The sequence below is a fragment of the Mytilus californianus genome, unplaced genomic scaffold, assembly GCF_021869535.1.
Source record: "Mytilus californianus isolate M0D057914Y unplaced genomic scaffold, xbMytCali1.0.p SCAF_2, whole genome shotgun sequence".
Taxonomy (NCBI): Eukaryota; Metazoa; Mollusca; class Bivalvia; order Mytilida; family Mytilidae; genus Mytilus; species Mytilus californianus.
The window spans coordinates 108,600,569-108,615,149 of record NW_026262668.1 but is presented as its reverse complement, the minus strand read 5'-3'; the positions used below and the strand labels follow the sequence as shown (position 1 = coordinate 108,615,149).

General features: G+C 33.1%; 2 protein-coding genes across 4 annotated transcripts in view; one reads left to right on the top strand and one right to left on the bottom strand.

The window, feature by feature from the left end:
• The window catches only part of LOC127730722 (uncharacterized), a 43,810-nt gene extending 41,112 nt beyond the window's left edge, over window positions 1-2,698 (bottom strand). The window contains exon 1 of the mRNA XM_052239239.1: window positions 2,615-2,698. The gene's annotated coding sequence lies outside the window, so the exon portion shown is untranslated. The remainder of the gene's footprint in view (window positions 1-2,614) is intronic.
• Window positions 2,699-7,412: 4,714 nt separating this feature from the next.
• Window positions 7,413-14,581, top strand: part of LOC127730720 (golgin subfamily A member 4-like) — a 61,045-nt gene continuing 53,876 nt past the window's right edge. For all 3 annotated transcript variants that reach the window (XM_052239235.1, XM_052239236.1, XM_052239234.1), the window contains exon 1: window positions 7,413-7,575. In XM_052239235.1, the coding sequence (XP_052095195.1) occupies window positions 7,495-7,575 (81 nt within the window). In that variant the 5' untranslated portion in view covers window positions 7,413-7,494. The remainder of the gene's footprint in view (window positions 7,576-14,581) is intronic.

Here is a 14,581-nt window from a genome sequence, read left to right as displayed (position 1 = left end):
GTGGATATGACTTTTGGAACATATCTGTTTTCATCTGTCCCCCAACTTTGACTTACTTAGAGCGGAGCGTGAATCTAAAGGAAGTCTGTCTCATATGAATAAAGGAACAAGTTGGCAAGAAAAGGAGTTGGTTAAATAAAGTATAATATGATTAGTTTTGATTTAATAGCTTAACATCTAATATCAAAGTAAATGAAATAAGTAATTTGTTATAAATAATAAGAATATATAATACGAGTTTGTTACTCTGGACAGCACACCTCTATGTATTATCCTTATTAACATGATTAAATAAATGTAAATGCATATATGATCATACTGTAGATATGTAACAGTGGTTTGATTCCGCCAGTGTACTTTATCCGGAGGAAGAAAATCACCAGTGATTTTTATCCACCAACAAAAATTCACTAGGTTTTTCTATCCGGGTCCAGTGTAAAACATCCACCAGTCATTATATGGTTTTAAAAAGAATTTTTTTGAAGGGAAAATATATATTAAATGTGGCTTAGTAGTTTTTAGTGTATTTGAAACTTGCATAGTTGATTTATGTAAAAAGTGGAGAGTTTTCATCCAAGGAATGTTCACACTAGTGTTTTTGTACCGGAATGATTGCACTAGTTATCTTATACCGGGATTAATTACACTAGTGCTTTAGATCCATACATTGATGAAGTGATTAATACTCAGTTTAAACACACGATAACACAATAATGCTTATTAACAAATAAGATTTAACACGATAATTTTTCTATGCAAATTTATAAAATCATATGCTTTTAAATTGTCACTAATTGTAATATTCATATTTATTGGATTGCCGAAGTTTTTCTGTGTATTTGCTTTTCGGTCGACTTAGATATAAAATCATATCTTCTATGTCGATATCAAAGGATGCTTCTATAATTGAAACTTTAAGTAAGAACAAATCTGCTCTTTAAATTTGTTTTATATCAAGTTCAATGTCCTGATCATTGATAAAGTATTTTGAGTTATAAAAATATCCTCCTCATCATCATCAATATTATTTACTGGATTGACTCTGGTTAATTAAACTGGTTCCTTGAAAATCATTCTATTTTAACCCATTTATTTATGTAAACAATAAACCGGTCTAATATAAACAAAACAACGATATCAAGATCAACGCTTTCACACTATTTACATCCAATATTCTCTAGGGAAAAACAGTTACCCGGAATAAATACACGGCGGAATGAAAGTACGCTTACATAGAAACATTAATTTTCGTGGGGTAAAAATTTCGTGGTTTTGTCTCTATATAAGAATTCATGGGGATTTAATTTCGTGGTTTGCAGTAAATGGAAGTGTTATTATACGTAGGTTAAATTTTCGTGGGGGTTTTAATTTCGTGGATATATTCTTTCCACGAAATAAACGAAACTAAATCCTCCACGAAAATTTCTGCTTTTACAGTATATATATATCTATAAAAATAAAAAGTATTATTATTATTGTAACTCTATACAAAGATAATCTAATTTAATATTTTATTTCTGTTTTCATTTAAAACCTCTAATAATTGACAAATTATTGTCAAAATGTCTTTATCTTCATTTCCAAATAACCTTGAATAAAAAGAGATTTGTTCTGAAGTTTTGAAATATTCTTATTTTTACTAAATATTTTGCTTATTTAAGAAAAGGATTTCTAACATTAACCAAAGCTTTACATGTTACAAAAATGCATCTTATCTTCTATTTCCTCATTACAGAATTTGTATATTCTATTTCCTAGTTTAATATTAAAGTAATGACCTTTTTGTATTTCAAGTTTGAAGATATGGTAATTTCAATAAGTATATGGCTTAAAATTAATGTTTGGTTTGAATAATCGATAAGTTCTTTGTTTATTTCCAGATTTGTTATTTTGTCTTTTATCATTTAAAATAACTCTTTCTTCCATGAGGGTAGGTGTGCCCTTTAATGTCAGGTGTCAAACCGTCATTTTAGGCTACCGTTAGCGTCAAATTGGTTAAAATTTTACTGTGATTCGTCAAAATATCCTTCTTGTGATTCGTCAGAGGTCTCAAATAATTACCGTTTCCGTTCTTTTGGGGAAAATATTAACGTGATTCGTCAAAATCAGTCGATTTTTTTATCGTGTTAAAGAATGTGTACATTATTGCGTCATGCACCAAAAAAATAGCGTTAACGTCATTTGGCAAGATTTTTTACCGTTATTCGTCAAGAAGGTACCCCCATTACAACCCTCTTCCATATGCTCAATATTTGGAATATTATTTCATTTTCACCACATTTTTAACAGTTTAATGTTTGTTTTAGACAGGTACTTTCTATACTATGATTGCCTCCAAATCCCCATTTTCCATTAAATGCAATGAAACAATAAATAAGATAACTTAGAATGAGGTATCACTTTGGTATATTTACAAAATTTCACCTCTCTTTTATTCAGTATGTTTTCTGTTTTGATATATTAATATCCATTTTGTAATCGCACTTTGAAAATTTACCATTTAATACACATGCCTACAGAAAAGGTCATAAAACTTAAGGAATGGAACAAGAAACGAAAAAGCTCTATCATGAATCTTATGTAAATCATGTACCAATACGATTTATTGTCATACTTGTATGGAATTTTTGTAATGTCTTAGAAAATTCTGCAAAATTCTGTTTACTGTTATCACATGCAGGTTATTTCCAACTTTCACTTTAACCGGAAGTAAATTATTATGGAACAATTCGCACCGTCAACAACTGGACCCGAAACAATCCGGATCGACAAGGACCGTATCGTACTAAGTTCAGCACGACGTGTACAATCTATTCTGCTACAGCTCAGTCAATCTTGAAAACGTTGCATTGACTGGTCAGTTCAATAAAATATGGCAGCATCAAGGTTTTTTTCTCAATCGAGACCAGCTGTATATTAAATAGTTCCAGAAAATAAACGCATTCAATAATGAATCCGGTTCCTTTATACCTGGAAGAAGATACAGATTGCACAAGTTTTTCTATTTCAAACTAAATATTTAATAAATCTTTTCGTTTTCAGATCATTATCAAAAGTATAGCAGTTTTGTAACTGAAGCGTAATCGGTGTCATGGTCTAAATTGTATAGTATGATTGCTAATTCCAGTTTACTTTAAATAGAAAAAAAGCTAAATAGAAGCAAGGATTTGTATACAAATCCTTGATAGAAGTTATTGTATATGGCGTATATGATCGTATATATATATATGAACGAACGAGATCAACGGATCTATTAATTTATTTATCAAATGAAATTTTGAAAAACTCGGATTATATATGATATACAGTATAAAAATATACATGTGCAAATCCTGGTTTAACCAATAAATCGTTTTCGAGTGCATTTTGTTTTACTTTAGGAAAGTTGTCTATTTACAGGTTTCAAATCATCAAAAGAAAAATTAGGTTGTTTTCGTAAATTGAAATAAACAGCTGCGCCACGAGCGCATGATACGCCCGTCGTCTTGTGTGTGAGGTTTTATGCAATAATCATAAATCGTTTCTGAGATACGGCGCGACATGTGAAAACCCCCCTTTTTTATATAAAAAAATCAATAACTCTTAAATAAAATTTTGAATCATCACCAAAAAGTATACAGATCTTTAGATTAATATAATTAAGAAGTGTGTAAAGTTTTAAGCAATAATCATAAATCGTTTTTGAGATACGCCACGACATGTAAACCCCCCACCCGTTTTAGTTACAAAGTCCCGTAACTCAAAAAGTTTTAATCTTATTTTCACCATAAACTATACAGATCGTTTGACCATCATAAGAAACAACTATGTTAAGTTTCATGAAATTTGGATAAGTCGTTCTCAAGTTACGGTGCGACATGTGGACGCCGGAAAGACGGACAGACAGACAGACGGACGCCGGACATTTGTAAACCATAATACGTCCCGTCAAAATTTTGACGGGCGTATAAAAAGAATAATGACTGGCAAACCATTGTAGAGCCGACTCGAGATGGTCCAAAGACTAGCAGCTTGTTATGTATCTAACAAACATCAGGCCTCAATGCGGTGACTTTAAAATGAAGAACAGCAATTAAAGCGCTGTTCCTTTGCTTTTTGTGTGATTTTTGCTGTGCATAACTGATTTTGTGTCATGGAGAATACCCCATATCATTTGTTTTTCTATTACACCCATCATCATGACAGTGGTTGCAAAGCTACATGTCAATTTCAACTTTATTTTGAATTAGGATTACACAATCGTGATTATGTAGCAGCCCCTTTTGTTGCTTATACAACATTGCACAGTACAAATAAAAGGGTCTCCTTATACTTTAGGGGTCTATGTACGTCATGGTTAGTGTTCATCATGGTAAGGTTTAACTGAGGTGCGTTTTCACCATACGTTTTCAATAAGATTTTCCACCCGTTTTAATGACGTATCCCAGGTAAATAGAAAGGCGGTTCACACGATTTGAGCTCAAGTTCATACGATTTTCAAACAATTTTGGCAGGTGCTATAGCAATGAACGTGAGGGGAATTTTCAAATCGAATGAATAACTATTATGAATGAAAATTGGATCTTTCATCTATTTAACCAGATTGACTTCAATATGCTCTTTAAAATAGCAACGATAGTCAAGATGAATTACCTGATTTTAGAACAATTAGTTAAATTAAATATTTAAAATTAAATTGTCTATTTTTAAGATTCAAAGGTCAATAAAACACCTATATATTCCCTAGAAATGATACATTTTTCTCGAGCTATTCTTATTTTCCACTAAATATAATTTAATCCCAGGATATATATATTGTCTAGATTTGTTCTCTCAAGAAGAAATTTTCGTTCCTTTAAATAACTATGTCGTTCCTAGTAAATAGTATAAATTTTCCTTAATCCAAATGTTATTTCGTTTCCTAGAAATATTTCCTGCTACTGCGCGTTTCATTCGTTAGTTTACAATCTGCTTCTTGTTGTTTGAATCCAGTCGGTCACCGATCATTGAACTGTTAGCGACCTGTGCTCACCTGTCCAGGAGTCCGTTTATCAATCGGCGCGCTACGTTTGCGCGAATTTGTCAAACGATTGCGCGAAAAAAAAATCCACGATTGCGAGTCAAAACGCATTACGTTTACGCGAACGTCTAATAAACTCAAAAACATGCATGTTTAAAGAAATTTAATTTCAACTCCTGAATAAGTAGAAAACTACCCGAGAGTAATAGTTCTATATTTAACGGATATAAAAATAAGGAGATATGGTATGGTTGCCAATGAGACAATTATCCACTAGGGTTAAAATGAAGTGGATGTAAGCAATAGGCAACCGTACGGCCTTCAACAATGTGAAAACCCATACCGTATACTGAGTCGGCTACAAAAGGCTATATATATAGTATAGTCATTTAGGAGCAAGCTACAGTATAAGATTTCTAAGAGTTTATTCCGTATGACTTAATATAATATGTAAGTCTATGAAAAGGACCAACCAGCAAATTTAATATGTACCGTACCGTCTAGAATAGACCTCGAGCTCGGACCGCTGTCTTAACCGTCGCGTGGACTGCCTCGTTAGCTTCGTCCGGCGACTAACAGCCAACTTAGAACTGGTACGGACCAGCGGCTCTTTTCACAAAAAATCTTAAGAGTAAAAATACTCGTAAGTCATACACATTTCAGTATAACTTACGATCAATTTTAATCGTAAGATTTTTTTGTGAAAAGAGTCGCAGGGGAATCCGACTGTCTAATTGGATACTGCGCAGATAAGGAAAAAAATATAAAAGTCTAAAGATTTGCGCAATAAAATTTAAATTTGATGTGACGGCATGGTAAGTAGCAATATCATCCTTTACGACAGATAAAATAGCTGATCTGAAAGGTACACCATCTGCTTGCCACTATACATCATATATTGTGTTACAACCCTACATAAAGCCGACGAGGAAAGGCATTACTCAACCAGCGACATCAGTAATTTAATACAGCCTAGGTGGTCGAGTGGTCTAGGGCGCTGGACACGGTGCAGGCGGTGTTGCCACGATGTCACAGAAGCAAGGGGGCAAATAAGGAAATAACAAAAATTTGCTAACGCAAATTTGAAGACCTAACATTGTTGGGCTAAATTTGAGACGAATTACACATAGATCAAGGTAACGACATATTATATCAAAATCCGAATTACTATGCTGTCAGAAGTCAACAAGAGAGTTGGAAAGAAATGACTTTGAAGTTATACATAACAGCCTTAATTTGGTTTATTTGTACATAGTATATAGTTCAACATGTTACCTTATTATACGATTTGGGATGACTTCGGAATTGTATGCTAGTTTCATTGGCGCAAATGAAGTGGTCCAAAAGTATTATTGGCGCAAAGGAATACGTTTTGGCCCAAATGAATATTGGTCCGATAAACTTGAAAAGCTTAAAAAACGATACATGTTCACTATTTTGTAGTGTATCAACTGCAGATGAAGAAAAATGCAGTGTGAATCTGTTTTTCATATAAAGACATTTAAAAAAATTCAAACTTGAGTCCTAGATATCATCTTGAACCATTGAAATATATTTTCAATCACGAGTTTAAGATTAAACATGTAAGGAAACTATTAGCATTATCAGTATTTTTATTATATGGAAACAGGTATAATCAATGATTAAGAAAACCTTCTAAAAACTTGCAAAAACAAAGATATTAAACCATTATTTCCTAGTATTGTCATTCTTCATGTCCAACAAACAAACAAGAGATGGTCATGACTCACATTAATAAAACATTGAAATGAAGTTTGAACCCAAAAATTATAACAAGACATGTAGATATGACATCTGAATCAAGTGTTAGACACTTCTGCTGAATAATCAGATACTGATTTAGAGTATTCATCATTGCATGTTTGAAATACAGCATTGCTCAAATCTTGTATACTTTTTTTATGCCCCTCACCCATCTGAAGTATTGAAAATTTGAATACACCCTTTTTTGCATTCACCATAATTTTCAAAACCCCTTAACTGTATCCCCCATTAAGATTACAAATGACCAGTCCCTAATTCGGAATTATTTAAAATATTCTTTTTCATCACAGGCACTTGGGTCATGGAACCATTTTTTTTGTTCGGTCACGGCGGAGACATATATGTGTATATACTAGTATGTCTCTGGTCACGGTTGGGGATTTTTTAGTAGATTTTCTTTAATATTTCAACATTTTTTAATTTGTACTTGCTCTTGTTCATACGATCTTACAATACTAGTAGTCCATTTATTCTATTTTTTCGCGTGCAGTTAGTGGAATTCAACGGGATCAATCAATACACCTCGCACGAACTCGACTAATAACACCAAAACTTATGTAGACCTCTTGTTTTGTTTTTTTTTGTATTACAAGCATTCACAAGATAGAGATTTGAAACGTGTCCGTGTCAAAGGTGCGCATGACAGCGAACAGATTTGTTATGAGAAAAGAAACAGACTAGCTACCTATAGCTAAACAGTCACTCTAGTGATGTTTAAAAATCTGAAAAAGAAACTTGAACAAGGGGTTGCACAAACACCCTTAAAGGGAGCCCTCAGTGCTGTGACAAAGGTATTTTTTCATCTGCACATTATCTGCAGCATCCGGTTCCATCAGAAATCATGAAATTGTCTCCCTTGAAAATATATACATTGATTGTACCTTTTTAATCACACTAATCATCCCAATTGTTTCAGGAGATATTTTTGTCCTAATAAGTGCACACACCAATTAATTCTTTTCATTGTTCTGTTTTGATTTTTGTTGCTTTTTCTTGAGTATATTTTGTCATTATGTTCCCTCAAAGGGGGGGGGGGGGGGGGGGGGGCTTTGATTTTTTACAGTTTGTTCTTGCTCTGTGTTGTAAGACCACTGTCAAAGGTTAAAGCAGGTTGGGGACATTCATCCAAACGGGTTATAATATACGGTATGAATATGGGTCTGATAAAAAAACTTCTATCCCATTTGGGCTATGATATTTCAAATGGGTAATTGGGTGATTGTGACATCCCCAACCTGTTGGTACGCTCTTTACACAGTAGAGCAGAAGGTAGAGGGCTCACAACCCTGTCACATCAGTATCCAGACAGAAGTATGTCACTGTGACCAACATTTCCAACTTCAAGGAAGTCTGCATTTAAAGAATGATGTTCAATCACACACATTGTGTATATTTGTCACAAAATTATTTGATAAACTATGAAATTGAATATATAGTATACATTATTCAATGTCCTTTTAACAGTTGCACTAATACTGCAATATTTGAATTAAGAGTGGTGCAGAAGAATATTATACACTTATTTACTTGCTATGAGAACAATAGCAAGTTTATAATCCCACGAGATACCAACTATTTTCAGACATTTTTTAGTGTTTCCCCTATCACACAAAAAGGGCATGGTAACTTAATTGAAAAAGGGCATCTAGAGCGCGCTAAAATTTATAAAAAGGGCACCTACAGTGTATGGAAAATTAACAAAAGGGCACCTACAGTACAGGTAGAGACTTATTTTTATGGATGCCTTAATCCGTCTAGATGTCCGACTGGTCTGACAGTTGTCTGAGTGTAATTAACACCTGCTGTGATATTACCTGTGCAATATCAGTGGAAGGTCGTAAATATGTCCCAGCTTGATTAGAATTAAATTTTACCTGTACATATATTTTATTTTTTATAGAGGATAGATACATGTTAAATATTGAATAAAACTTTAATAAACTATTGAAAATTTAATCAGAGATCAACTTTTACATGTATGTGAAGTTGTTATACAAATGAAAAAAAGACGATTTTTAACAATGTATTGCTAATCGTAAATATTTCATATTATTCAACATAACAACAACCAGGACGATTTTCAATTGAAGTTTTCATAAAAATGTTGAGCCATCAATCACAAATAAAAACTGATCCCGTATTATAGTTTTAATAGTTTATTGTATCTGATTTTATGCCCTTTATGGGCCCTGTAATTTGGGAAATAAAAATATTCTATTCTATTCTATTCTGTAGTATGTCTAAAGTTTGTAAACAAATTAAACTATTATTTTCCATTCGACATTAGTTCACCGCTGGTGCCTTTACATCTATTCATCAATGTTCATACCTGTCAATCATTACACGCAAGTTTTGGTCAGCCAGATCACGAGTGCTTACTATTTAAACATATTTCCCGTCAATCTTTAAAACAATTACTTTTTTTTATTACAATATTTATAAAGCCGTGAACATGTTTCGGATCCTAGTATTTATAAAAAAGTTTCAATAGCTGATTGTAGTATTCTAAAGTTTATAAACAAACAAATTAATTAAACTATCATTTTCATTCGACATTACGTTCCCTGCTGGAGCCTCCACATCTATTTATCAATGTTCATACCTGTCAATCATTACTCGCAAGTTAAACATTTTGGTCAGCCAGATCACCCGTGATTACTATTTAAACATATTTCCGTCAATCTTTTAAACAATTATTTTTTTTATTACAATATCTTAAAGCCGTGAACATGTTTCGGATCCTAGTATTTATAAACAAAATAAACAAACTTTTATAGGATTTTCCAGTATTATATTAGAAATTTTGTAAAATTTATAAATTTACATATACATGTAATGGAATTAAAAAATTTGCTGACACGTGAATCGTGTTTTTATAAACAATTTTTACGAATTGTGCCAATCAATACACGAATGTTTTCAGTTTTGATGGTTATTTGTTGGAATTCAAATTAATCATGATTTGCCGATTTAAAAAAAAAAATGATTTAAATTATTCATTAAAACTAAAATAACTCGTAAAATTTAAGAGAAACGGAAGCGGGGGAGGGGTATTCAATCAAAATATTTGGTGCTAAATTTCTTGCTGATGGGTATTTCCGAACTTAACCTAAAAAGAGGTGTCCGAATAAAGATCGTGGTTATGAGAATTAATTAAAAAAATTGGTACTTGATACTTATTAAACAACAATTGTTAGACTCTTTTCGTACAATATAAGTAGCCCTTAAAAGGACTGTTTTGAATTGATGTAACCTTGCATTCATCTTCAATTCAGCTTCATGCTCACGACTTTCAGTTGGTACTCTGGTGTCTTCAGCTTATCATCAAAATACTTGAGAGACTTGCCACTGGATCTCTCTGGGAAAATCTTCTTGGGTAGATCTCCTGTAGCTCGCCCGTCTACTAGAACTGCTCTCAGCAGTACTTTGTAGATATGGTCGATGAAATTGTTACAAATATTTATGGTCACATCTTCTCTCCAAACAGACTTGATACCATTGATGAGATCTTCTTTTGTCCTTGGTTCTTTTTTGGACAATCTAGACTTCATCATGCTCCACACCATCTCGATTGGATTAAAATCGGGACTCTCTGCTGGCCAAACATCCCACCAGTTAATATTCGGCTGCTTCATGAAGTCTTTTGTTGCATTTGCAGTGTGCTTAGGATCATTATCTTGTTGAAATCGATGAGTGTCAGGGTAAACTCGGTTGATGAATGGTATTAGGCCTGTCGCTAGTATAGAGTTAATATAGAATGCTGATGTCATGATGTTTTCAAATATCTGAATACTCATGGTCCCCCGACGACTTTTACCAGCCCAAACGTGTACCTTCAGTGGGTGCTTAGGTTTAGGTAGAACTGGAGCAACGGAGTCTTTTTCTCGGTAGATGATAACCTTGTTATCGTGCAGTTGCACGGAACATTCGTCAGTGAAGATTATATTGTCGAAGTTATCGTTGTCGTCAATGACGGCCTTAGAAAACAGAACCCGTTTTAACTTGTTTGGTTCTCGAACCATCTGTCCATATCTAGGTGAAGAAGCTGTATAACCGGCTGCTTTGATGACTTTTTTGACAGTTGATTTGTTTGTGTGTGTACCCTTGTCTGCTAAAAGACGCTGAATATCGGTAGACGTTTGAGTAGGTTTATTTGCTAGTGCATTCTTTACAAAGTTGACATCATGATCAGTGATATATTTGAAAGTTGGTAGTTTTTCTGCTTCCTTGCTCAAATTTTCGTAGCCTATCTTGCCGCTTTGGTATCTTTTGATGACATGTTTAACGGTACCACAGGTAACATCTATGCCTCGGGCAGCTAATTTATTTACAATGGCATGAACTGGCCAGCTCTGTCTATACAAAGCGATGATTTCTAGGTTGTCGTGATGTGTAAGCTTAAACTTCGGCATGGTATGTGAAGATATCGAACTATGCTGATAAGTTAAATATACAAATGCTATTTAAATGCATCCCCTAACATGGCATGTGTATTGCACGGGAAATTGACCAGGAGTCGACTTGTCTAGGTAACACCTGTAGACCATCATCTGATCAAATTAATACACATGTCAAATCAATCGTGAGAAAGAAAGTTGGAAATGCAAATCGTGTGTTACTGACACTAGCCCCATAAGGCTTTTGTAAAAGAACATTTCATATTGATTAAAGATGCATAAAAAACGGATACACAACAAAACTAAATATACTTTAAATAAAATAATTAACTAATGATTGGATGTAGATATTTTACTCATAAATCTATATTGTTTTCACTCTTAATTGTACATATTAATTTCAGATAATTAAGATATTAATTACCTATCATCTTAACTTAAAAGGCTTCAATTAATCCGATTTCGTTAAAATATTTCTTAATTGAATGATTACATTTTAAACCTGAAGACAAGTATTTATCTTTAAAAATTGTTTAGCATATTTGTTAGTATAGATTAAAAACATGAAGTATTAGATTAGATAAAGATACTTTCTATGTATAACTTATAAATTGAATAAAATGATAAATGAGGGTGTTTACGGGGTTTACAGATTAGATAATAATGCTGAAAATAAGAAAGGCAATAAATTGTCATATTGCATTGGTATAGTATGGACTGGCAGTTGTTGATGGAATTAGAACTCAAGATAGCAAGTGTATTGTTTCAAAATAATATAGTATATGCATCTTTAAATAAAGATGAAAATCAACATTATTCCGGGTAACAGCAAGAGACCAAGGATGTATGTATATTACTAGCTATACATCTTTGTCAGACTTTGAAGGACTAATGCATAAATTTACTAGGTAGTAATTACATGATTTGACTGATGTGGCACTTAAATATGAAGATTAGGATATAAGATCTGAAAATCTAGTTCAAAATTTCACTTCAATTAGTTTCAGGGGACAGTTCTGATCAACAAAAGTTGGGCCCCTTTTTTTAAACCAGGATTCACAGTATAAATGAACTTGTAGAACTTTGTAAGACTATTACACTGCATAATCATTATCCTTATAAAACGTTTAGATCGATATTTGGAATTCATTTCTATAAAGTTGGAACCAAGTATTTGTACAAATTCTTATTATAACGATTCTAATAACTGTAAATTGTAAATTAATCGAGAATTGATCACGTTTACGTTCAATTTACAATGAAATGAAAACAGGAAGTGACAAGTAGATAATAAATTCAGAATGAATCCGGATTCATCTACGGATTGGTTCGTTCCTAAAAAAGGCAGTAAATTATCATTTTTTTTTAATATGATTTACTTAGTAAGAACTATATTTGTCTCTCCTATTTATTTTATACTAAATTTATTTCGTATTTTACGTTTTAGAGTCTATAAATTCATAGGAACACTTTCACGCATGCGCAGTATATCGTAAACAGTAAACGTGGTAAAGGAAGCACTTGTTTGACTCGTGAAAACTTTTCTGAACGTTTCGAATAAAGTTCTATCTTTTTAATTGAAATTGAACGTTTTATACCAAAGATCACGAAAATATGATCATTATTTGACGAAACTATGACAAACGAACTGCAAATTGTGATCGTTTTAGAAATATTGAAATTAAAAAGCGAACTGTCCGGGGGAAAACAATTTTGTTCAAATGACGAAACTACGACAAACGAACTGCAAATTGTGGTTGTTGGCCTTGAGAAATATTGAAATTAAAATGCCAACTGACTGATTTTACTGGGGAAAATTATTATGGTGGTCAATTATGAGGTTTATTAATAATTAACGGATTAGTGACCCATCCGATGGCGATAAGCGGATTAACTGTAATCACAACTTTATAAAACCTGTTGTAAATGTTAATTAACTGAGGGTCATAAACTTGCCAGAAACAGGGCATTTTTTGAGACAATGGCGTCACCCAAAGAAGTGAAAAAAGGGCATGGCGTTATTTAAACAGAGCATGGCGTCTATCCATGCTAAACATGCTTGAGGGAAACACTAATTTTTATAGAACTAAAACATAACAAATGTATAATATGGGTTTGTCCTCGTCTTCTTCATCTATGAATACTTTGGTGCTAGCCTGTAATATATTTTTAGGCAATCATATATATACCTTGAAATTTTATCACAAGGCAGGGTTCTCACTAAGGTGAGTCCATGAGTCCTGGACTCATGAACATCTGTTTGGACTGATCATTTTTAAAAACTGGTGAGTCCAAAGATGCATCAAGATTGAACATGTATCAACTGACCACATACATCATCATTTTATCACAAAAGTTCAAAAATAATCTAGATTTGATGTCATTTCCTTGCTATATTTTTGTCATGGGGACTGAAATAATAAACTATATGGCAATACAATTTTTTATTCTCACTGTTGGACTCGCCATGACCAAAAATGACGAGTCCCTGGACTCACCTTAAAAAAACTTAAGTGAGAACCCTGACAAGGGTTACTGAAAATTAGATTCTTACAAATAACAATGAACAAAATGCTTTCTTTTTGTGCATTATGTGCATGTATATGTGACTATTTTTTCCATGTGGTGTATTTGAAACTTTTGTGTTTTTCGGCATAATAAAACGCTTAAAGACTGCTTATGAAGAACATAGTAAGTTAGTTGTCCTTTCCATACCCACTATTGCCTCTGTCTTGCCTCAAGCAATAGCTGTTATCTCAGGAACAACAAACTTGCTATTACCCTTTTAATCAGTCAATAAGTTTATGCATATACATTGTACTATTGACCTCAATATTCTGCACATTTTCTTTGATATATGATTTTTTATAGCTCCGTAGTATCAAAAACCTTATTTATACGACTGCGGTCGTATATTGGTATGACGTCGTCGTCCGAAGACACATTGGTTTTCGCACTCTAACTTTAGTTTAAGTGAATGGATCTCTATGAAATTTTACCATAAGGTTCAATACCACAAAAGGAAGGTTGGGATTGATTTTGGGGGTTATGGTACCAACAGTTAAGGAATTAGGGGCCAAAAATAAGCATTTTTGTAACTTCCAGACATGACTTGTGTGTTAGTGTATGGATCTCTCTGACATTGTACCACAAGGTTCCATATCACAAAGGGAATGTTGGGATTGATTTTGGGAGTAATTGCCTCAAAATATTAGGAATAAGGGGCCAAAAAAGGGGCAAAAAACAAGCATTTTTCTAGTTTCATGACAATAACTTGTATGTAAGTGTATGGATCTTTCTGAAATTGTACTACAAGGTTCCATATTACAAAGGGAAAGCTGGAATTGAGTTTGGGGGTAATTGCCCGAAACGTTTAGGAATAAGGGGCCAAAAAGGGGCC